General features: G+C 47.3%; 2 protein-coding genes and 1 pseudogene across 3 annotated transcripts in view; all 3 read right to left on the bottom strand.

Annotated features, from left to right (window-relative positions):
- Positions 1-1,083: 1,083 nt before the first annotated feature.
- exosc6 (exosome component 6) lies at positions 1,084-4,410 on the bottom strand. The gene is made up of 2 exons (XM_052028169.1): positions 4,067-4,410; positions 1,084-2,614 (listed from the first exon to the last, which is right to left on the bottom strand). Exons 1-2 carry the CDS (start codon positions 4,357-4,359, stop codon positions 2,083-2,085), a joined length of 825 nt encoding a protein of 274 aa, XP_051884129.1. The 5' UTR covers positions 4,360-4,410; the 3' UTR covers positions 1,084-2,082.
- A 15-nt stretch (positions 4,411-4,425) lies between these two features.
- On the bottom strand, positions 4,426-5,641 carry LOC127577512 (basic proline-rich protein-like; annotated as a pseudogene).
- Positions 5,642-7,812: 2,171 nt separating this feature from the next.
- Positions 7,813-23,363, bottom strand: part of aars1 (alanyl-tRNA synthetase 1) — a 42,877-nt gene continuing 27,326 nt past the window's right edge. For both annotated transcript variants that reach the window (XM_052028163.1, XM_052028164.1), the window contains exons 12-21: positions 20,628-20,806; positions 19,450-19,563; positions 18,135-18,341; positions 16,750-16,934; positions 16,163-16,271; positions 15,062-15,175; positions 12,623-12,742; positions 11,626-11,712; positions 11,430-11,543; positions 7,813-10,327 (exon numbers count right to left, since the gene is read on the bottom strand). In XM_052028163.1, the coding sequence (XP_051884123.1) occupies positions 10,142-10,327; positions 11,430-11,543; positions 11,626-11,712; positions 12,623-12,742; positions 15,062-15,175; positions 16,163-16,271; positions 16,750-16,934; positions 18,135-18,341; positions 19,450-19,563; positions 20,628-20,806 (1,415 nt within the window). In that variant the 3' untranslated portion in view covers positions 7,813-10,141. The remainder of the gene's footprint in view (positions 10,328-11,429; positions 11,544-11,625; positions 11,713-12,622; positions 12,743-15,061; positions 15,176-16,162; positions 16,272-16,749; positions 16,935-18,134; positions 18,342-19,449; positions 19,564-20,627; positions 20,807-23,363) is intronic.

The following is a 23,363-nucleotide window of genomic DNA, read 5'->3' as shown; positions in this document are numbered from 1 at the left end:
CGGAGGAACTGGGAGAATGGAATGGAGTCCTTACAGGAGGCAGGGTGGGAGGAAGTTGTGAGATAGTTGTGGGAGTCAATGGGCTTGTACTGCATGTTAGGAGCGAACCTATCTCCTGAGATGAAGACAGAGACATCCAGAGATTGACCATTGAAGGTGAAGGCAGGGAGGAAACTGGCAGCAAAAGTAATGAAACTGCTGAGTTCTGCAGGCAACACCAATGCAGTCAGCGACGTACCAGAGTTGAGGGAGTGGGTCCAGCTAGGACTGGAACACAGACTGCCCACACATCCCACAAAGAGCTTGGACCCCGGTGAGTGCTCACAGCTACACCTTTGATCTGCAGGAAGTGAGTGAATGAGAAATTGTTCAACGTGAGAACAAGTTCAGCCGGGTGAGTGAGTGTGTTGTTGGAGGGGAACTGGAGGGGCCTCTGTTCGAGGAAGAGGCAGTGGGCCCCCAGACTCCCTCGATGTGGGATGGAGGTGCAGAGGGATTGTAGGTCAATGGTAAAGATGAGTCTGTTGGGACCAGGGGATTGGAAAAAGTCAAAATGGCAGAGGTCATTGGAGATGCCACAGATACAAGTGGGAAGGGACTGGACCAAAGGAGAAAGGATAGATTACCGGTATGGGCAAAGAACAGACTGAACCAATGGGTCTACCTGAGCAGTCCTGCTTGTGGATTTTGGGGAAGACATAGGAGGGGGCTGTGCAGAGCTGGGACACTTGTCCATGTTCTGTCTCCTAACTGCTGCCATTCACTCACTGACCGGATAACCTTGGTTACAGTTTATTCCCATAATCATCCCAGTTGTACCCTATCAGAGACATCCCCTCCCCACAGGTTAACAAGCTTCTTTTGTCTCCTTTTCAATTAAACGAGTTCCTCGTGTTTAGTTGACAAAGAAAACTATTGCACCTCTATCTGTAATGGAAAATTCACACCTGATCCAACACGGTATTGTTCTTGATGCTCTGTTCTGCAACTCAGCAATGTTGTCACTTACCACGGCTGATGAAATTGCCGCATGTTTCCTCCAAGTTACAACTCAGTACATGTAGAATAAAGATATAACTGCCATCAGGAATTGTTGGTTTTATTTGTTAAAAAAAAATTAAACACAGAAGCCGGGAAATTTGATGACTGGATGATCTTTTCCCTGTTTTTGTTTGCCCTCTGATGTACTTTAGCCCCTGTTACTACAGCAGGGAGAAGAGTCACACTCACTCCAGCTGCTATCGTGGCCTAGAATCAAATTTGACTTCAGAACAATTTTCTTTTTCTTTTACAACCTCGAGGCTGATCCAGTTCAATTAACTCATAGTCAGCAGACATTCTCCTCTTGCTACAAGACAACATTCTCTTTCAATTCAAAATCTCTGAATAGAACAGGATGGCTTTGTTTAGACTTAAACTATATGGTGGAAGCAAACCAGGGACACATTGAAGATATTCATCCGACCTGTCTTAGCCAGCAGATCCCAGACATTCAGCACCGCCTGATTTCTCAGTTGGGAAATCTGGCAATGAAGTAACATTATCTGCTGAAGAACAGCTTGCAAATTATTTTATAATCTCTTTTGCAAGTATTCTCTCCATTTCAACTTATTGGAATGTGAGCCAAGACTGCAGGTAAAACTGCAGCTGAGCTAAGTGACCCTGTTACTTCATCTCCAGTGATTAACTAACCCAGCATGATGCAGATCGAGACACAAGAGACTGCAGATGCTGGAGTAAAAAAAACACAAACTGTTGGAGGAATTCACTGGACCATGCAACATCTGTGGAGGCAGAGGGACGGTTGATGTTTCGGGTCAGGAGCCTGCACCAGTTCCGACCTGAAACGTCAACTATCTCTCTGCCTCCACAGATGCTGCCTGATCTGCTGAGTTTCTCCAGCAACTTGTCTTATGCTGCAGATCAATCCTGCGACTCTAATGTTCAATCCAACAGTTAATCATTTTAACAAGGTATATTTTATAATTTGAATCATCTAAATTTAGCAAATACTGGTAAAAAACTTATAAATTGTCACATTAAGAAAAATATTTACTGGAATGTCCTGGAGTAAGAGTTCATCTAAGCCTTATTGACAAATTGTGGGATCTTCCTCTTAACTGATCTGGTTAGACACTGCTGAACCACGGAGTAGAGTTTCTGGCAACCTTCGACACAAGCCTTGATTGCTTCCACCGATGTCTGCTCCTCCCACTCTCCCTTCGACACCAGCCCTGAGATCTGGTTAAGAGTGGGAAGCAATGCCACAGTCATACTGCCGTGATCTACACCCTTGGAGCTGGCTGCGTTGAACTCCTCAACTGCAGTCGGGTCTAAGAGGGAGGTGGCGCCGCACTGCCTCAGGGAGCAGCCCACGACTACGTCGAACATCTCAATGCCTGCTTCTGCCAGTGCCATGGAGGCACAAGTCAGAGCAGCTGCCAGGGTGGAGCCATCATTCTCCAGAACCATTACGTACACCTCAATTTGGGACCTGGGATACTTATGGAGGCAGATGGCAGGCTGCAAACTCTGCTCCATGATCGAGGAGTACTCCTTCTCCAGGTTGCCCTGAATCCAAGCAGCTCTTTTCTTACAGGAGAATGGGGCAAATCTAGAAAGAAAACAAAACAAGCAAAGGATTTAATTATTCAATATGGGAAAGAGAAACCTTTCTAGTGTTGTGGTTAGATGGCAAGGCCTTCGACAAACAGAGTAGCCCTTCGAAAGCACTGGAATAGGATAGATTGATGGAGAGCCTAGAGTACTTACTGAATAAGTCAAGTATTTCTATAGATTTCTACAGATGTACGGTGGAGAGCATTCTGACTGGTTGCATCACCGCCTGGTATGGAGGCTCCAATGCACAGGATTGCAAGAGGCTACAGAGGGTTGTAGATTCAACCAGCTCCATCACGGGCACAACCCTCCCCACCATCGAGGACATCTTCAAGAGGCGGTGCCTCAAGAAGGTGGTATCCATCACTGAGGACCCTCACCATCCGGGACATGCCCTCTTCTCGTTACTACCATCAGGGAGGAGGTACAGGAGCCTGAAGACCCACACTCAACAATTCAGGAACAGCTTCTTCCCCTCCGCCATCAGATTTCTGAACGGTCCATGAACCCATGAACACTACCTCATTATTCCTTTTTTTTGCACTATTTATTGATTTTTATAGTTTATAGTAATTTTATGTCTAGCACTGTACTGCCGTCACAAAAACAACACATTTCACGTCATATGTCTGTGGTAATAAATGATTCTGATTCTATTTAGTCACGAAGTACTCTTGAGGCTCTTTCTGAAGATGCTGATTTAAGCTGACCAGGTTGGCAGGAATGGCTCGGACACTTGTGACCAGAGCAAGCGGCCGACAAACAAAAATGAACCCTGGAAGAGTCCGTAGACGTACACGTGTCCAACAACTCCTCTTCGCAGGGAACAGGGTCTGAATCCCAGCCCTTCACCCTGGACGCATGTCCTCCTAACCCCTCACACCTCAGGCACGTGCATTCCTGACCCCTCACCCCAGGCACGTTCCCTCCCGACCCCTCACCCTAGGTGCGTGCCCTCCCCACCCCTCACCCCCCGGCGCGTGCCCTCCTCACCCCTCACCCCCCGGCGCGTGCCCTCCTCACCCCTCATCCCCTGGTGCGTGCCTTCCTGACCCCTCACCCCAGGCACGTGCTCTCCCCACCCCTCACCCCCAGGCACGTGCCCTCCCCACCCCTCACCCCCCGGCGCGTGCCCTCCTCACCCCTCATCCCCTGGTGCGTGCCTTCCTGACCCCTCACCCCAGGCACGTGCCCTCCCCACCCCTCACCCCCAGGCACGTGCCCTCCCCACCCCTCACCCCCTGGTGCGTGCCCTCCAGACCCCGCCCACCTGGGCACGTGACCCCAACCTCCCCTCTCCCACGTGACCCCAACCTCCCCTCTCCCACGTGACCCCAACCTCCCCCCTCTCGCACGTGACCCGACCTCACCTCTCCCACGTGACCCACGCCCTTCCCGCGCCCGACCACGTGCTCCCGCCGTGCCCGCGCCCGCCGTGCCCGCGCACCTGAACTCGCAGCCCAGGGCCGCGCCGCCCCGCCGCCGCTCCTCCCGGCGCTCGGCCTCCCGCGGCCCGTACACGGCGCACAGCAGCTTGGTGCGGCCGCACTCGGCGTACACCGAGCCGTCCGCCTGGCTCACCAGCCCGGCCCGGGCAAACACCGGCCTCGGCTCGGCCGCCGCCCGCCCGTCGACCCGCGGCAGCGCCGGCCCCGCCGCCGGCTCCGCGTCCGCCCGCGCGAACAGCAGCGGCGGCTGCGACTCCTCCGGGCCCCGCACCCGCCTGCTGTCCCCCGGCATCGGGCCGCCACTGGCGCCAACTCCCTCCCCCGGCCTCCCGCTGCAGCGCCGCCCGCAGGCCGGGAGGGCCGGGCACCGGCGGCACCTCCTGGTCACCGACCACGGGGGGGAGGGGAGAGGGGGAGGGGAGGGGGGGAGAGGGGGAGGGGAGGGGGGGAGAGGGGGAGGGGAGGGGGGGAGAGGGGGAGGGGAGGGGGGGAGAGGGGGAGGGGGGGAGGGGAGAGGGGGAGGGGGGGAGAGATGGGAGGGGAGGGGGGGAGAGGGGGAGGGGTGGGGGGGAGGGGTGGGGGGGAGGGGAGGGGGGGAGAGGGGGAGGGGTGGGGGAGAGGGGGAGGGGTGGGGGGGAGGGGAGGGGGGGAGAGGGGGAGGGGTGGGGGGGAGGGGGGGAGAGGGGGAGGGGTGGGGGGGAGGAGGGGAGGGGGAGAGGGGGAGGGGTGGGGGGGAGGAGGGGAGAGGGGGAGGGGAGGGGGGGAGAGGGGGAGGGGAGGGGGGGAGAGGGGGAGGGGAGGGGAGGGGGGGAGGGGAGGGGGGGAGAGGGGGGGGAGAGGGGGAGGGGGAGAGGGAGAGGGGGAGGGGAGGGGGGGAGGGGGAGGGGAGGGGGGGAGGGGGGGGGGAGGGGGGAGGGGAGGGGGGGAGAGGGGGAGGGGAGGGGGGAGGGGAGGGGGGAGAGGGGGAGGGGTGGGGGGGAGGAGGGGAGAGGGGGAGGGGTGGGGGGGAGGAGGGGAGGGGGGAGGGGTGGGGGGGAGGGGGGGAGGGGGGAGGGGAGGGGGGGAGGGGTGGGGGGGAGGGGGGGAGAGGGGGAGGGGTGGGGGGGAGGAGGGGAGAGGGGGAGGGGGAGGGGAGAGGGGGAGGGGGAGGGGAGAGGGGGAGGGGAGGGGAGAGGGGGAGGGAGGAGGGGAGGGGGAGGGAGGAGGGGAGGGGGAGGGAGGAGGGAGGGGAGGGAGGAGGGAGGGAGGAGGGAGGGGAGGGAGGAGGGGAGGGGGAGGGAGGAGGGGAGGGGGAGGGAGGAGGGGAGGGGGAGGGAGGGAGGAGGGGAGGGGGAGGGAGGGAGGAGGGGAGGGAGGGGGGAGGGGGAGGGAGGGGGGGGAGGGAGGGGAGGGGGAGGGGGTGGGAGGGGAGGGGGAGGGGGGAGGGAGGGGGGGGGAGGGAGGGGAGTGGGAGGGGAGGGGGGAGGGGGAGGGGAGGGGGGGAAGGGGGAGGAAGAGGGGAGGGGGGAAGAGGGGAGGGGGGAAGGGGGAGGAAGAGGGGGGGAGGGAGGGGGGGAAGGGGGAGGAAGAGGGGGGGGAGGGAGGGGGGGAAGGGGGAGGAAGAGGGGGGGGAGGGAGGGGGGGAAGGGGGAGGAAGAGGGGGGGGAGGGTGGGGGGAAAGGGGGAGGAAGAGGGGGGGAGGGTGGGGGGAAAGGGGGAGGAAGAGGGGGGGGAGGGTGGGGGGAAAGGGGGAGGAAGAGGGGGGGGAGGGTGGGGAGGAAGGGGGGGGAGGGGGGAGGAAGAGGGTGGGGGAGAGGTGGGGTTGGGGGTGGAGGGGGTGGGGTAGAGGGGTGGAGGATTGAGGGGGTGGGGGAGGGGTGGAGGATTGAGGGGGTATAGGGGTGGAGGAGGAACGGGGGGAGGAGGGAGAGAGGTTGTATTGCCACCTTGTGCTGGGGACCTGATTCTGGCAGATACATTCTCATGGACAAGTCTGTTCTCAGCACCATAGGAGAGGGTTTGGGGTTGGGGTTTGTTTGGTGTGGTGGGGGGGGGGGAGTTGGTTGGGGGTGGTTGGTGGGAGAGAGTTGGAACTGCAGTCAGGTTAGTTGGGAGACAAGTGAAAAGTTTGTAGACGGTAATCTCATCCCCTGACTACCATCTTTCAAGTGTTAAAAACAGAAAGTGTTGGAAATACTCGGCAGGTCAAACAGCATCTGTGGAGCCAGAAACGGGTCAATGACTCTTCATCAAAACTCAGTCTTTGAAGCATTTATCTAATTCTCTTGAATATTACTATAGAATCTCTTGAACCATTCCTCTTAGGAAATACAATCCTGATCACAACATGAGAAACATTCCTGTCCTGAGTCACATCTGGTTCTTTTGGTTTTCATTTTAAATTAGTGTCTGCTGGTTGCAGAAATAGTTTGCTACTTTTCTTAATTAGGAAAAAGTTCATGAACTTGCAGAAAATGCTAAGTAAGGTTTAATCTAATTTTTAGTAAGTGTGACAGAGAAAATGGTTTAGACTGTGGCTTTGTTTTGCCTTTTTGTTTTGGTTGACATCACCTAGTGCTTGTTCCTCGTTTGTGTGTACACGTTGTTTGTGAGCTGTTCAATCACAGAGCACACATTGCCAAGAAACATCATGCCCTCATCCAACACAAACTCAAGCCCATTAATAATAAAAATCTGACCAATACCACGGAACAAATGTGGAGCCTTATCTGTAATCAGTAAAAATCTTTTCAAGTACCTCATTCTCACCAGATCCTCACAGTCTGTCATCCTAGCACTCTCCAGATAAAGCTCGATCTATCATTCACTCTAAAGCTGCCAGTATGATTGATCATGTGGTTCTCTTCCTCTGCAGATCGTTCTTGAATGGTTCTCCTATCTCTCTCTCTGCAGCAACTCATCTCTGGCTACAATGACTCTTCCCCACTGTAGTCTACTGCTGTGCACAAGACCCCACCACCTGCTGTAGTGCCATTATTGTGCACAGATTTCCTCAGTGACATCATCCATAGGAGCAACATGTAATCAGGAAAGGGAAGTTTCCACCTATAGAGACCGAGTGGTCTAAGTCCACGGTTCATTGCAAGTGGCAATGCAGGTAGATAGGGTGGTGAAAGCAGTATATTGGCATACTTATATTCCATGCCCTAACCTACGAAGACAAGAGTTGGGATGTTGCAACTTTACAAAACACTGGTTAGACTTCACTTGGAGTATCATATACAGTTTTGGCCACCACACTATCGGAAGGACGTGGTTGTGCTGCAGAGTGCAGAGGAGATTCACCAGGGTGCTGCGCAATGGACAGGCTGGGCTTGTTTTCCCTGGAGCAGAAGAGGCCAAGAAGTATACAAGAGGCATACATAGCTTAATCAAAATCTTTTTCCCACGGTAAGGGTATCAGAAACAAGAGGGCATAGGTTTACGCTGAGAGGAAGGAATTTTAAAAGGGATCTAAGGGGCAAGTTTCTTTTAAACATAGGGAGGTTGATATCTGGAACATGCTGCCAGAGTAGGTGGATGAATCGGCTACAATCACTGTGTGTAAGAGGTATTTAGACAGACATAAATAGACAAAGCAGAGAAGGACATGATCTTAATGCAAGGAAATGAAAAGGATTAGTGTAGATGGGTGAAAAGATCATATCCACTCTCCCTTTAATTCCTAGGGTTTTTTATTTTATGAATGATGATTATGCAGTCCTTTTGTGAGCCTGTATACACATCAACAGTCTCCAGCCCTCTGTCACTTCAGAGAATTTGATGTCTTTATTAGTCACATGCACATCGAAACACACAGAGAAATGCATCTTTTGCGTAGTGTTCTGGGGCAGCCCGCAAGTGTCGCCACACTTCGGTGCCAACATACATGCCCACGACTTCCTAACCCGTACGTCTTTGGAATGTGGGAGGAAACCCACGCAGACACGGGGAGAACGTACAAACTCCTTACAGACAGTGGCTGGGATTATACCCGGGTCACTGGCGCTGTAATAGTGTTATGCTAACCGCTACACAATATTTCATTTTAATAATTCACAGGTAGCATAGATTTGTTAACTCCGAGTTCCAAGTGTCAGTTAAGTAGCATCACACCCTCTATTTCCTTGTAGTCCTGCAACGTATTCTCTCCTACATACATCCATCAAATTGCCTTTATTTTTCAGGCTGGACCTGACTGAACCCAAGTAATTTATCAGTGTACACCATCAGCCCAAATCCAACACACACAGTTGGATCACATTGAGCTCTGGTTGGGTAGCCAGGCTCTGGATTATAAATAGCACTTCAAGTCTAGGTGATGAAAGTTACAACTTAAGTAAAATACTGCAACTGCCAAAGATACCTAGATCAGTCAAAATGATGACTTTTTTTCTGGAAAGATTATCCACATAAAAAAATTCATTTCCCTGACCAGCAATTTAAAAAAAATAATTTGGATATTTCTACATGTTGTGCGCTGTCAAATCATCTAAGCTCCATAACAGATCATCTCAAGGACCTCAGCCCCCCCCCATGGAAAGCAGTGGGAGCATGAAATAGCCAGGATAATTAGCAGTGAGACTGGCAAATCCCAAACCAATACAGCTGAGAGGGGGCCAGAAATTAGCCCCCTGGCTATCTGCAAAATAATAAGCATGTGGGAACCACGAAATTATAAATACACTGAGATCACCCTCAACCAAGCTGATCAGATTCAGCAGAAGACATGCCATCGTGGATAGTGCGATGCTTTCTAATATTTAGTAAGGTACCATGTAATAAAGTTGAAACAAGGAATAAAAACGAAAAGCGGTGGAAATATTCAGGAGGTCGGGCAGCATCACTGGAGAGGGAAATGGACTTAACGTCTCAAGTTGATGGTCTTTCTTGAAAATTGAAAGAGTTAGAAATCAGGCATATTTTAAGTTGCAGAGTGGGGGAGGAGTGGAGAGAACAAAAGGAATACGTGATAGGTTGCAGACCAAATGACGGTGGTGATGTGGGCTTAGAGAGAGTAGTAAAGATTCGGTAGTCACCGATGATCTGCCTGGCGGTGTCGAGAAGATGAACGAAAGCACAGAAACAATGCTAAAACTAAGGTACAAACCAGAGGGGGAAAAAATGGAAATGGGGCGAGATTTACTATAAATGTATATTTACATTTATCCCCAATGTAAAAACACCAGCTTAGCAATTGCCCATGCTTCATGAAAGTTTGAATGAATCAGTCATTTGGGAGTTAGCAGAACTCCATTGCGGTGGCTCCTGTACAGCACTATCATCAGACACTTGGAAACAATGGTAAATTCTTGATCACAAGGATTTATTACAAACAACAGCTAATTCTGAAGCTTAGAATAATTAGTTCAGACACCACATTTGAAACGGGTACAATGTTTAGTTTAGGATTGCATTTTTTTTGTTGCTCAATGGGTAACACTAGGTTAGAAGGCTATGGGTTCAAGCCACACGAGAGATGCGTGCATAAAAATCTAGGTTTCCTAGCTAGTGCTGCACTGAGGAAACAATGCACTGGGAGGCTATATTTTGATGAGACATTAACCAAAGCTCTATCAGTTCCCTCAGGTGGATGTACGAGGTCCCACTGACACTATTTCAGAAAGTTGAACAGGTATCTGCTGAATATTTATCTCAATCAAAATCACTGAAAAAAATGGTTATTATCACATTGGTGTAAACCGGGAGATGTGCAAACTAGTAGCCGCATTTCCTACATTACACTGAGTAACAGCACCAAAGGTGCAGTGAGGTCGTGGAAGGAGTTATAATAGTGCAAATCTTTATTTTAAATAAATTATGGCCATTTAAAAAAAATAAAAGCAAATTTTTTATGGCCATTCCCTTTATTTAGACTTAATGATCAATAGCAGACATTTCAACACAGGTTTGACAAAGATGATTAGTTACTTAAAAGCTATCTAATGAATTTTCTAGACATTCATTTTTCTTTATATCAGTTGGCAGCTTTGTTTTATGTCAGCTAGTGGACGGTGAAGCACTCGGCCATCACGGGCACTAGACCCATTCCCCGCACCATAAAAGTCTTTCAAGTTATTAGAATACTTTTTTTGTTAGTTTTTGAGGTCTCCTATTTTAAGTTTAGCAAACTCAGTTGCCAGCTTCAGTGCTTTTTCAAGGCTGTTGATATTTTTCCCTGTGGCTTGAGCAGACATGTCTTTTCCTCCTCCTCTTCCGTCCAGCAATTCCGAGATGTGACCAATCCAATCACTGGCTTTCAAACCCCTGTTTATAGTTTCCTGCAAGTTTAGAAACGGAAGGGAGAATTAACACGTCAGTAACTTTGTGTGGCTTTGCACAATGTAGAGTAGTGCTTGGACTTTCAGGCAATGCTTCCCCCGCAATGGGTCAGCTCTAGGTTTCAGACACATGCACAGTGAAAGGACACCAGTTCAATATTCGGCTATGCCAACCTAGGTGTCTCACCCAGGACAAGTAGGTGGGGTGCACCGAATGCCTCCCCATGGTTACAGGATGGAGAACACAACTGGAGATCCAGTCTCTGGTTAATGGTCGCCACTCTGAAGTGTGCAGGACAGACAGGCAAGTTTGAGCCTGAAGGTGACATACTTAATGGTGGAACAGTCTGCTGAGACTCACTGTTTGGCCTCAATGAATCATTGTTAGAGGCATCAGAATGTACTCATCCTGTACCAATTCATAACACCCAGCAGCCTGCACGTTCAGCCACAGACAGATAATCACACTCCACCCCCAGGTACCACTGCTTTACTTAAACAATAAGTGGCACAACTGTCACCCTTTAGCACTGTAACACTCCAGAACGTGAGCTGTTCCAGTCCTGAGCTCTTGCTTGGTGTCGGTATTCATTCATACATGGCTTTGGTTTTACTCAGTTCTGTAAACTGAAATCTCAGGCAGACTGAATATACGTTACAGTGTATTCTCACAGTTCGCACCATCAGACCACTCCCACATCATAAGCCCCTTTATTAGGCTCCAGCCTGTAAATCAGACCCTGATACCATATATATTAACTATTTAAGTTTCTCAGTCAGATTCCAGCCTGTAGCTCATTCCCCAATTCTTGTTCTATGGGCACGTTGGGTACTGCACATAGACCGTTTGAAAGTGCCAAGCACAGGACATTGATGCAAACTATATATAAACCATCTGAACCTTCTGGTCAGAATCCAACCTGTCACCTGTTCCAGATATCTACTATACATCCCAACTTAGACCAACATTTGAAATTGCTTGACCTAAATTTATTATAGAAAAATATATACACAATCGAGTACCCTTACCCACAAGTTCCCCTAACAGAAAGACTGCTTGTGTGGTCACAGGAATTGGTAACAACCAAATATCCGACTTTACCTGGGGCACTTGGCACAAGCACGTGATAGTTCCTGCATCCCTATCCACAGCAAACAACATTGCTGCAGTCTGTGGAGAGTGAGTCTTAAACAGCTTCAGAGATTCGTTCAGCGCCTGGTGAAAACAACACATGGTCAGGCCCAGTACTGTCCAACAATTAAACACAGCTGGTGTCACCGTTCAGAAAAGATCTCACCTTTGCCGGTGCCCCTGGTTCCATCTCCATTACCACCAAAGGCTGGTTTGGATTAGTGTCTATGAACTGCTTGGTCTTCTCCCGTACCTGTCAATGAAGCCAACAACAATATTATTCTGTTCACTTTTCTGTACGAAGCTAATCCAGGCAACTGTTCACTTTGGCAGCGTTCAACTACCAGGACATAAGCATTAAAGGACGCGCAGAGAAGGAATGGAAATGGAGATAAATTTATAACAACTCTTCCAACTACCTTTAAATATCATAAAATGCCTCCTATCCTGTTGGGTTGGTAAATAAAGCAAATCCACACATAAGATCCTGCAACGAACAAGGTGAAGGAACAGTTTTCGATGAAGTTGGCTGAGGGAATGATGTTGTTCTGAAGACTTAATATTATAGGATCTTTTACATTTACCTGGAGCTTTTCATAGGAAGAACAGGTAGCTCCAACAAGGAATCTATCACATAGCTCTGTGCTTAAATGAAAGCCCAGATAACTATTTCCAGCTCAAGAGGAAACTCTTCACCCACATTGGAGTAGATTTCTAAAATAATTAATTATAAAAATGCAAATGTAAGCAGGCTCAGGTAATAACTGGGTGTACAGCTGGAAGGGAGGATATGTGGAGCTGATCCATGAAAAGGGGGTTAAAGCTTTCTAATCCTGAAGTTTCTTTATGCTTTAAATGGATTCCCTTCATCATTTGGAAGAGTTAAATCAACTGATGTCAGTCACTCCATGGAAATAGAGGTGATGTAATTCACTTGCAAGAACCAGGCAGGTTCATGCACAGATTCATTGACGCTTCCCTCCCAAGACATGAAACCCATCAGTACAGACTATGAAGCACCGGTCTTCCCGAGCGAAGGCCAATGATCCTATTAAGATTTACGAGCAAAAACAACAGCATCTATTTACAAAACAGGAATCTTGGGAGTGAAGTAGTTATGTTCAGAGGAGCAGTAACTCATAACCCATCACGAATTTGATTACCTTCTTCAGCAGCTCTGCTTTACTGGCTCTGTCGAGGTCATCCATAATTTTCTTTAATGACTTCAGCTTGTCTCTCAGTTCATCCTTCTGCCACTGGGGGATGACTGCAGTGCCAATCATCTGTAATTAAACCGACAAGAAAATATTATTAATGGCAAAGACTTAATATTGCAAGGGATGGAAAAACACTGCGCTAAAAGACCAATCATTTTGTCGTGAGTACTATTTCCGTGGTAGAGTTATTTCTTTATGTACTTTTCCAATTTTCTCCACCGAATGGATGTTTTTTGTTGGATTATAGATGCACAGACACTGGAAACTCTCCAAAACATCACCCAAGCATAAATTCTTGGTGTCTTGTGGGAACCTACTCATTGACACCAGCAGTACAAGGGCATCCTCTTGTTTTCAAACTTGAACCATTTTGTCAAGGGTAGTGCAGTGCCAGACAGTAGTCAAGGATTAAATTCCCCTTTTCCTAAATCTGGTTACTATCTGGCATCAGAAAACCTCGGCTGCCAGCAACAGTGCTGTCATCAAGCTAGAGGGAAAAATACTTTCCAACTAATGAACAACAGAACAGAGAGGCTTGAGACATCATTACTTTATGTAGAAAATGTGTTAAAATCCATTTGAGTAGAAATTCCTTTTGGGCAATGGTGTAGAAGGGACAGTTGTCCACTGGCCAGTAGTTTTGATGGAGATGGGGGTGGGTTCAGGGATGTAGGCTGAGGTCAGAGCATTTGTGGGACAGAGGGGAGCATGGTCTGAGATGCGTGATGGTGGGGGGACTACAAGGACAACCTACACTTCAGGGGAAAGTTTTCTTTTTAAGTTAAAGAGCAGCTAAATGCAGCCAGCTCCCTGCACCGGTCCCTATAAGTTTTGCCGAAGTAGGCTTTGTGTACGTGGTGAAGATCCACTTCTGCACCAGTGGCCTGTATTACGGGCCTTGCGAGTGGGTGAAGCCCTGGCACACTTCCAGGCACAGCTGCGCACAAGTACGAAAGCAAAGTTACGGGCTTTGGAATAGAGTAAATATCCAGACTGGTTCAGCGATAGAATTTAATCAGAAAACCGATTTTTAGGATACATTAATACTGCATTGCACAATGGCATTTATGGGCCACCATTTTTTAAATTTCTGTGGGAATTACAATCCACATAAAGAAAATGAGGTACTTTTAGGGTAATTGGGAAAGACAGACGTGCTAATTAATGGATACAGTACAGGACGGAGGATGTGGCTGCTCAGTAACAATTTCTCATGCAGCAAAGACTTTCAGGACCCCACCCCCACTGCCCTTCAACCTCAGTGAATAGTTTGAAAATCAAGTTCTCAACAGACCATTAACTTCAGATGATACTAGAGCAGGCCATCGCTGACAGCTACATCTGCTTTTAAGCCTGCACTGTAGTTATAATGACCATGAATGCTGGTAAGATCTGGACCATTATTTTGTTAGGGTAAATGTTTGTTATCTTGTTGGCTTCAGTTCTACAGCAAATAACAGATTTAAGAAAACAAGCAGGAAGGGTAATTGAAATTGTTTGCAACAACAAAGCGGGTGCTAGTGTATTGACCACTCAATATACCTCACCCGATAACAAAACCCAAGGCAGCCAATTCAGCACATAAACACCATCCCCAACTCGCATCAAAAACTTTTCATCAACAGTCTCATCTTCTACCTTGTCACAGACCTTCCCTTGGATTCTCTCTTCCCCTCTCCGTTTTCCCTGCAACATTAAACCCGTTTCCCTCTCACTTCTTAGTTCTGACAAAAGGTCATTAGCCCCAAATATTGACCATTTCTCTCCTCAGTCGCTGCCTGACCTGCCGAGTATTTCTAGCATTTTGTCTTTATTTCAGATTTGCAGCATCTGCAGTTTTTGGATTTTCACTTCTTCTGAAGGCTTAGTTTTCATTCTAGCCTCCACTAGACCCATTTGACCAAAATTGGTTACTTAAGAGTAAGAGTTCTCAGAGTCTGGAAACTCATTCCAGTCTTGGCAAATTGCTTCTTGACCCAGTTCAGTCCTTGGTTACTGCATCATCCCATGGCTTTATTAAAGCTGCATGCTGATGTAAGTCACCTTCAGTGCAATGTTACATATTGTTGTTGATGTTCATGATACTGAACAAGTTTTATGTACCAAAGCTGAAACAAATACTCCCAAAGATGAGCATAAATGAGAAAGATTATCAGCCACTTCTACCTACTCCATTAAGATTCCACAGATCGACCACACCCAGTCAAACCATTGTGAACTCTCCATCCTGTGCAGGGAGCCATTTCAGTGTTAATCATTCTGAAAGTGTGCAGTCAGTAACACAAGTTTTCACCAATACACTTTTTTTTATAAATCTGCTCGGACCTCTAGATTTGAATGGTTTTAAAATAAATGAGCATGCTTGATGCCACATTTTTGATTTACCTCTGTAAGGTCAGCAATTTCTTTCTGGATCTCCTTACTGGGAGCGGTTTGGACTTGGACCGTTGACTCTAGTGCGGTAAGAGACTTCTGGAGAGCATCTGCCTTTCTGAGAGCCTACAACAAGATAATGGCATTAAAATCACAAAATCCTTGGAATTCTTACTACTTCCAACATCTTAACTGGTACAACTGCACTGAGTGATAGCAAGCTGGCACTTAGAGCCAGAGCAACAACAAAAATTGGGGAGAGGGAGTGAATAAAATGAGAGGTGGGAGGGGAGAAAGGTCAAAAACAGGCCGAAAACCTGCACAGTCACGCGGCAATTTTCTTTCCACCGTGGGGTAAAAGAGACCGTGTGAGTGAGACCATTTACGAGAGGCACTTTGAACAAAGCTAAGGCATGAAACAGACTATGTAAAACACCAGGAGAGCCAGCAGAACATGCAAAGAACACGTATGCTAGAACATGCATGGAGTAGCATGCTAGAAATAACACGAAAAGAGGCAGCATTCACAAGAGAAACAGGAATTCTGAGCGTTTTATGAAAAGATACAAGGAACAGCATGTACAGAAAGACTGCTTGAACTTTGTGTCTTATCGCAAGGATTTGTACAACTTATCACAAGGTGGAACATCCAGCATTTCAAACATTTAGTAATTCTTTGTCTTCTGCTGACTTGTAATTCTATGAAGAACAGAAGCCCACCAGTACATGCATCACTGTTGATCATAATACTGCCCTCAACTAAACCCAAGGAGATTTTCCAGCAGAGGTGTGATCAGGAACAAGTGCCGAGCCCAAGTGCAGCATCCATCATACATGCTCCAACTGAGCAGCTTATTCAACCTGTCCGGAGTCACTGAACTGATTGGAATAGCTCGTTATTACACCAGTGCATTCAAAACTAGGCTACTAACAGAACAAATGATCCTCATCAAAAAATGAGGGCTAATTTCAGCAAAACCAAAAGCGAGTTGAAAAACATTTTCTTTAAAAATTGGTCAGATGAAAAACATAATCTAAAAAGAATCCAACTACAAAGAAACCCAAATTCTTTTCCTCTGAAGGAATTAAAATTTATTAAGCACAATCACCAACCTTCTGAGCCTCAGATCCCGTGACTGCGACTATTCTCCTGATGCCTTTAGCAATAGCTTCTTCTGAAACAATCACAAAAGGGCCAGCGTGGTGCGAGTTCTGCAGATGCCTGGAACAAAATGAACACATTGAGATTTCTTAAACCATGGCTAAATTCCCTGAAATTTAGATTTTCAAGGAGTCATTCAATTGAAATTTTCAGCACAAGGGATAAACCGTAATATTTTCCAGGGCTGGTGCTGAGACAACTGCTTTTGATGATATATATGAATGACTTGGATACAATGGGCACAATTCAAACATTAGGTCGACGATCGGTTAGAACTCGTTTAATGAGGTTCCAGTCCAGTTTCAAAGGGCTTATCCCTGTTCCCATGTTCCTACCAGTGGCTTTTCATCACTAAATCAACTCCCCCTCTGTTGTGGCCTTTTCTCTGGACAATGCTTCCCAGTAATACTTTGCGCTCTTTACTGAACTGGCAAATATACCAATGGGGCATAGTTTTAATAAAAAACTTGAACAGTTCTTCCTTATTTTCCAAGCTATATGTAACCCCCTTGTTTTCGGATTGAGGCAATGCACTCACGTTCCACCACAAAATTCCACTGAAGTGACAGACCCCGCTGGTCCTGATGGGTCAGCTAGCATATCTTCCACTGGAATTCCCACGGACACCACTCGCACAGGGTCAGGGTACGTCTCGTCAAATACAGCGCGAAGGCCCTGAATAGCTTTAGCAGCAACAAGGGGAGCATTCAAGGCATAAATTGGCTGGAAGGAAATACGTAAAGTTGTTACAGATCCTGTCTACAACTGCAATAAATTTTCATTTCCCTTCTTGTACTCTTTACATGGAGTTTCAGAATAAAGAAAAATAACTTTGCAACTTAAAGTGAGGGGTGCTGGTGGTGGGATTTGGAACCTTCACTTCAGGAAATGGGTCCCGTGGGTCAGGTATTGTTTAGGAGGAGGGTCTCTAGGTCTCCTATAGCAGTTAGAATGAGCTCCTCAGCCTTTGGAGAATAGATGGATATTGTTTCAAGTTCACTCTATCTGCTTTCCAATATCAGTGTACCTGCTCCCACTATTGTGCTATTTCTCACATTAATTATCAACAAGGCTAACAGTTAATGGTAACTGCATATTGTACAACTGAGATAACTCACCTATTTGATATGGGACCTTTACACTCTCAAGATAGTAAAGCCCTTCAACCCACGTGCCTGGATTTGAAGCCAAGTCAGTACTTCACCTCCCCCAGAAAATAACATAGGAGAGACTCACTGAAGCCAACATGTGCAGCCACGCCATGGTTCATGTCATGACTGCTTACGTGACTATACCTGGTTCACAGAGACAAACATAAAACAAAACTAGGCAGCTCAGAATCAATCCCCACTGTTCTCCCACCACCACACCCCTCAACCTGCCCGCCATTCAGTATGATCATGGCTGATCTGTGCTGACCTCAGCTCCTCTTCTGTGCCAGTTCCCCATAACCCTCAGTTTTCCAGTCTTTCAAAAATCAATCTACCTCCACCTTAAATACTTGTAACAAGATGGTCACATGTACATGGAAGCACACAGTGAAATGCATCTTTTGTGTAGAGTGTGCTGGGGGCAGCCCGCAAGTGACGCCACGCTTCCGGCACCAAAATAACACGTCCACAACTTCCTAACCCGTACGTCTTTGGAATGTGGGAGGAAACCGGAGCACCCGGAGGAAACCCACGCAGACATGCAGGGAGAACGTACAAACTCCTTACAGACAGCAGCCAGAATTGAACCTGGGTCGCTGGCGCTGTAGAGCATTACGCTAACTGCTAAGTGGTCCAGCCTCCACAACTCTCTGGAGTACAGGATTCCAGAGATCCTCTACCTGATGAAAGGGAAATTTCTACGCATCTGAGTTTTAAATTTGAAGAGTTAAAAACTGGAAAATATATTTAAAATCAAATTGGTGAGCTTTACCTTGGCATCCTGAATCATTTTGTTTGTTATCTCTTCAGATCTTTTGATGTCCTGCGTGCTCATTGCTCCTTTGGCTGTGAAATCAAAGCGCAGCCTGTCCGGTGCCACCAGAGAGCCCCGCTGGTCAGCCTCACCCAGCACAGACCGCAGGGCAAAGTTCAGCATGTGGGTGCTGGTGTGGTTGCTCATGACAGTTCGTCTCTTGGCCTGGTGCGAAACAAATTATAAATACAAAGGATTTTAAATGACAGGGATCATAAAAATATTTTCATGCCACAATACACACCCCTAATTACAAAATAAAAATCAGTCACAGTTAATATGTTAGAACTTGAGTCACATATCAAATTATGAGATTTTAAGTCCAAAATCAAAATACTGCATATGTTGGAAATCAGAAATACAAAGCAAAACGATGCTGGAAATACTCAGCAAGCCAGGTAACCTTTAGGAAGAAAGAGAGAAAGAGTTCATGTCTGAGGTCGATAAATCAACAGGTGATATTTCCCTTTAAATTCACCGGTTCCCTTTAAAATCACTGGGTTCACTGGAAAACTGTGCAACGTCCAAATAAAGTGAATTAGGGTTCTTGGGATATTGATAGGAATTACGTTCAACAGACTGGCAAATCGGTCAGTCCAACACCAAAGTCCCTAGCATGCAGCACTGCAGAGCTTTGTTCAGATTGGCTGGTTGTCAGAACAATTAGTCCTGTCTATAAGCTTCTTTTGCTGTCTAGCACGTGTGATGCAGCTTCATCGCCTAGTTTGACAGTAATGGTACAGTGAGGGATCTGCTGGGCCACGAGGTTACGGATTGTGGCGGCATACATTTCTGCTGCTGGTGAGTGTCCACAGACCCTCATGGAACTGCCAGATGTATTCCTTGTATATCTCATTCAGTACAATCTCAGTGCCACAAACAGGATGGAAGATGTCCTTGGTATGACGACAGGACTTTGCCTCCATAAGCACTGTCTCGTGGCCACTTCCACCAATGAGATACAGCTGCAAGTCAGATTGGCGAGGCCAAGGACGAGGTCAGGCAGAATAGTGACAGGAATCTCAGAGTCACCCTGAGAGTGAATGGAAATATTTGTCAAGGTGATCACTCAATTTGCATTTGGCTTCCCAACAGAGTATGCAGTATAGTAAACTGGAAGTAGAAATCTTGGGTTCATCTGGGAGGGTTTGGGGTCCCTGAAGGACAAGTAGCAAGGAGGCAAAAGGTCAGATACTGTATCCCAGTAATTGTATGGGAAGGGGCCACAAAATGGGGAATGGTAACGAGATTTTAAACACCAAAAGGGTATTACCTCATCAATGTAGAGATGAACTTTATCTCCAACTTTCAGTTGTCCATAAACTGTTCCGATGTGTAGGATATAACCGCCTCGTACCTGTACATTTTTCACTGTGAATTCAGTTTTCTGTGGAAGGAATTACGAAGAACTGAATTTAGTAGTATAGACGGCTTTCATACCCATGAATGCAAAGTAAAATGAAAAAGCTTGGACATCAAGGTTAATGGCATTGTGTGCGCGCACTTTGGTAAGGATCCTATGGATCAAAAGTCTGCTATAATTCTACATCAAGGTTCAAACATGCCCCCAGCTCACAGTAGATTCTGCAGATGCTGGAGCAACACCCCTGCCCCACTCTCATGACATGCTCATCTAGTCCCCATCTCCTTCCCTTCATTCAATGGTCTATTGTCCTCTCCGACCAGATTCCTCCTCCTTCGGCCCTTTGCCTCTTCTACCCATCACCTCTCAGCTTTTTCATCACTCCCTTTCATCCCCCCTCCCCCACCCACCTACCTTCCCCCCTCTCACCCGGACTCACCTCTCCCCTGCCTGCGTGCGCTCCTCCCCCTCCCCCCACCTTCTTATTCCGGCTTCTGCCCTCTTCCTTTCCCGTCCTGATGAAGGGTCTCGACCCTCCACAGATGCTGCCTGACCTGCTGAGTTCCTCCAGCATTTTGTGTGTGTCGCCCCAGCTCACAGTAGCAGAGGATGACAGCTATGTTGGACCACGCCAGTAATTCATGTCCTCAAGATAAACATGGCGAGGTTAGAGAGTTACAAGTTCACTTCTCCATCAGTATCCATATCCTATCTAGCTATGGCTGACTTCAACAGTCATGCCCTTGGGATGGGGAAAACACATTAGCTCGGGGTCCTGCTCCTAAATGCTCATTTGACTCCTGCATTTCATGGATAGAATCAAACTATGATGCCCCCAGTACTGCTTAGATGTTCCTAGCCTTGGTCAGTGGCATGCAATGCAACAGGGGTTGCCTCCACATCATTTGGGAAACTAGAGGATATTTGTGACAGTGGGTCTACACAAATCTTAAGGCTAAATGGAGTACTAAATATTGTTCAAAAGAACATGGGAAATAGAACTGTTGCGTTTGGGGTGAGACGGAGATGGTTTAGCTGCCCAGGGGAACTCTCACTAAAAGTAGAAACATTAAGTTAAAATCCCTTACGTCTTCACTGCTGTCATCTTCTTTTATCAAGTAGCCCTCGTCATAAATCTGTCCACCTTGCTCAGCGTAGAAGCACGTGGCATCCAGCAACACACCACAATCTTGACCTGTTTTCACCTCCTCCACGAACATTTTCTCCCTGCGGATCGCTTTCACCGTGGCCTCTATGGACTCAAAAACTGTAGAGGAGGTCGGAAGCTGTTGGTCACTAATGGCAAAATTCAAACATCGACGAAATACAAGCAAGCTATCAAGCTCCATTAAAAAGTAGTTTCTCTACCAAAACATTTGCAATGTATCATCACTTTGGTCGTGTTATCTTTCCCATTTCATTTTTCTAAGTAGTCCGAACCAGACAGTTGATGGTAGATATCTTAAGGGGTCACCTATTTGCATTAAAGTGAGAATATGAGCAAAGGAAATACTCCAATGTGCCTGCATCATGTCATGTTTTATTTTTTGTGTAATGATCAGAAGGAAAAAGAAACAGGAAACCTGAATCCCTTTAGAGGTGTAAACTGAGAGTCTTTGAGGGTACGGGTCAATTATATGAAACTAGAAATGGTTGAGGGGAGAAGGTGGTAATGCTTGGTGCACAACATTTCGTGGTGAAACATTCAAGCTTGTTCAATATTAGGGATTCACGTTGCCAGACCAAGGAAGGAATCAGGCAGTACACCATCACTAAAGGGATAATAAAATCATGGAATAAGTTGAAAAACCAAAAATGTTTTTTAAAGAATGGCAATGTTTAACAATATAGTGAGGCGGTAAGTATTGGATCAACTTATCAAGCAGATAAGCTCATTGGATGGAATTGTTTCAAAACAATAATTTGTAATAATAATAAAATAGTGGCAGGGGGATGGGAACCAGAGTGATAGGTCAGAGGTTGGTTCATTTACTGTACAAGTAGATGCAGAGTGTAGAAAGACTGTGAGGAAGGATATGCAGTTGAAGGGGCAAAACTGCAGTCAGTTGGATGCGCTGAAGTATGTCTACTTTAATGCGACAAGCATCAGGAAAAAGGCTGATGAACTTAGAGCGTGGGTAAGTACGTGGAACTATGACGTGGTGGCCATTACAGAGACTGTCGCAAGGGCAGGAACGGCTGCTGGATATTCCAGGTTTATATGTTTCAAAAGGGACAGGGACGGAGGTAAAAGAGGTGGGGGAGTGGCTTTACTGATCAGGGACAGTGTCACAGCTGTAGAAAGGGAGGATGTCCTGGAGGAATCGTCCACTGAGTCAGTGTGGGTGGAAGTCAGAAACAGGAAGGGAGCGATCACTCTATTGGGAGTATTCTACAGACCCCCCCACTAGCAGCAGAGACGCTGAGGAGCAGATCGGGAGGCGGATTTTGGAGAGATGCAAAAATAACAGGGTTGTTGTCATGGGTGATTTCAACTTCCCTGATATTGATTGGCACCTCCTTAGTGTAAAGGGGATAGATGGGACGGAGTTTGTTCGGTGTGTCCAGGAAGGACTCCTGACACAGTATGTGGACAGGCCGACTAGAGGAGAGGCCATACTGGACCTAGTACTAGGCAATGAGCTTGATCAGGTTTCAGATCTCTCGGTGGGAGAGCATTTTGGAGATAGTGACCATAACCCCTTGACCTTTACCAGAGCCTTGGAGAGGGATAGGAGCAGGCGATATGGGAAAGTATTTAACTGGGGGAGGGGAAATTATGATGCTATTAGGCAGGAACTTGGGAGCGTAAATTGGGAACAGATGTTCTTGGGGAAGTGCACAGCGGAAATGTGGAGGTTGTTTAAGGAATACTTGCATGGGGCTCTGGATAGGTTTGCCCCACTGAGGCAGGGTAAGGATGATAGAGTGAAGGAACTGTGGTTGACAAGAGATGTAGAATATCTTGTCAAGAAGAAGAAAGCAGCTTACCTGAGGCTTAGAAAGCATGGATCAGACAGGGCTCTGGAGAGTTACAAAGGCAGCCAGGAGGGAGTTTAAGAGTGGACTTAGGAGAGCTAGAAGGGGTCATGAGAAGTCCTTGGCGAGTAGGATCAAGGAAAATCCCAAAGCATTCTACACGTATGTGAAGACTAAGAGGGTGACTAGAGTGAGGGTAGGACCAATCAGGAATAAAAGCAGAAACATGCGCCTGGAGTCGGAAGAGGTAGGGGAGGTCCTTAATGAATACTTTGCTTCAGTATTCACCAGTGAGAGAGACCTTGACGTTTGTAAGGATGGTGTATGACAGGCTGATACACTAGGGCATTTCAACGTGAAGAAAGAGGATGTGCTGGAACTTTTGAAAAACTTTTGGATAGATAAGTCACCGGGGCCGGATGGGATATACCCAAGGTTATTACGGGAAGCAAGGGAAGAGATTACTGCGCTCTTGACGATGATTTTTGCGTCCTCACTGGCCTCAGGAGTACTGCCAGATGATTGGAGCGTGGCAAATGTTGTTTCTTTGTTTAAGAAAGGGAGTAGGGATAACCCTGGGAATTACAGACCAGTGAGTCTTACTTTAGTGGTGGGCAAATTACTGGAGAAGGTTCTTAGAGACAGAATTTATGGGCATTTGGAGAAGCATAGGCTGATCAGTGATAGTCAGCATGGCTTTGAGGGGCAGGTCATGCCTCACGAGCCTGATTGAATTCTTTGAGGATGTGACAAAGCACATTGATGAAGGTAGAGCAGTGGATGTGGTGTACATGGATTTTAGTAAGGCGTTTGATAAAGTTCCTCATGGAAGTCAGGAGGCATGG

This window comes from Pristis pectinata, chromosome 13 (genome assembly GCF_009764475.1).
Source record: "Pristis pectinata isolate sPriPec2 chromosome 13, sPriPec2.1.pri, whole genome shotgun sequence".
In the NCBI taxonomy this organism is placed as follows: Eukaryota; Metazoa; Chordata; class Chondrichthyes; order Rhinopristiformes; family Pristidae; genus Pristis; species Pristis pectinata.
This window is presented reverse-complemented; position numbering and strand designations above follow the sequence as displayed.

Bases quoted from the DNA above. Each gene is read 5' to 3' on its own strand.
- exosc6 (XM_052028169.1), bottom strand. From the start codon at position 4,359: ATGCCGGGGGACAGCAGGCGGGTGCGGGGCCCGGAGGAGTCGCAGCCG. The intron at 2,615-4,066 runs GTGCGCGGGCAC...TTTTCTTTCTAG, and splicing joins GCCCTGGGCTGCGAGTTCAG to ATTTGCCCCATTCTCCTGTA.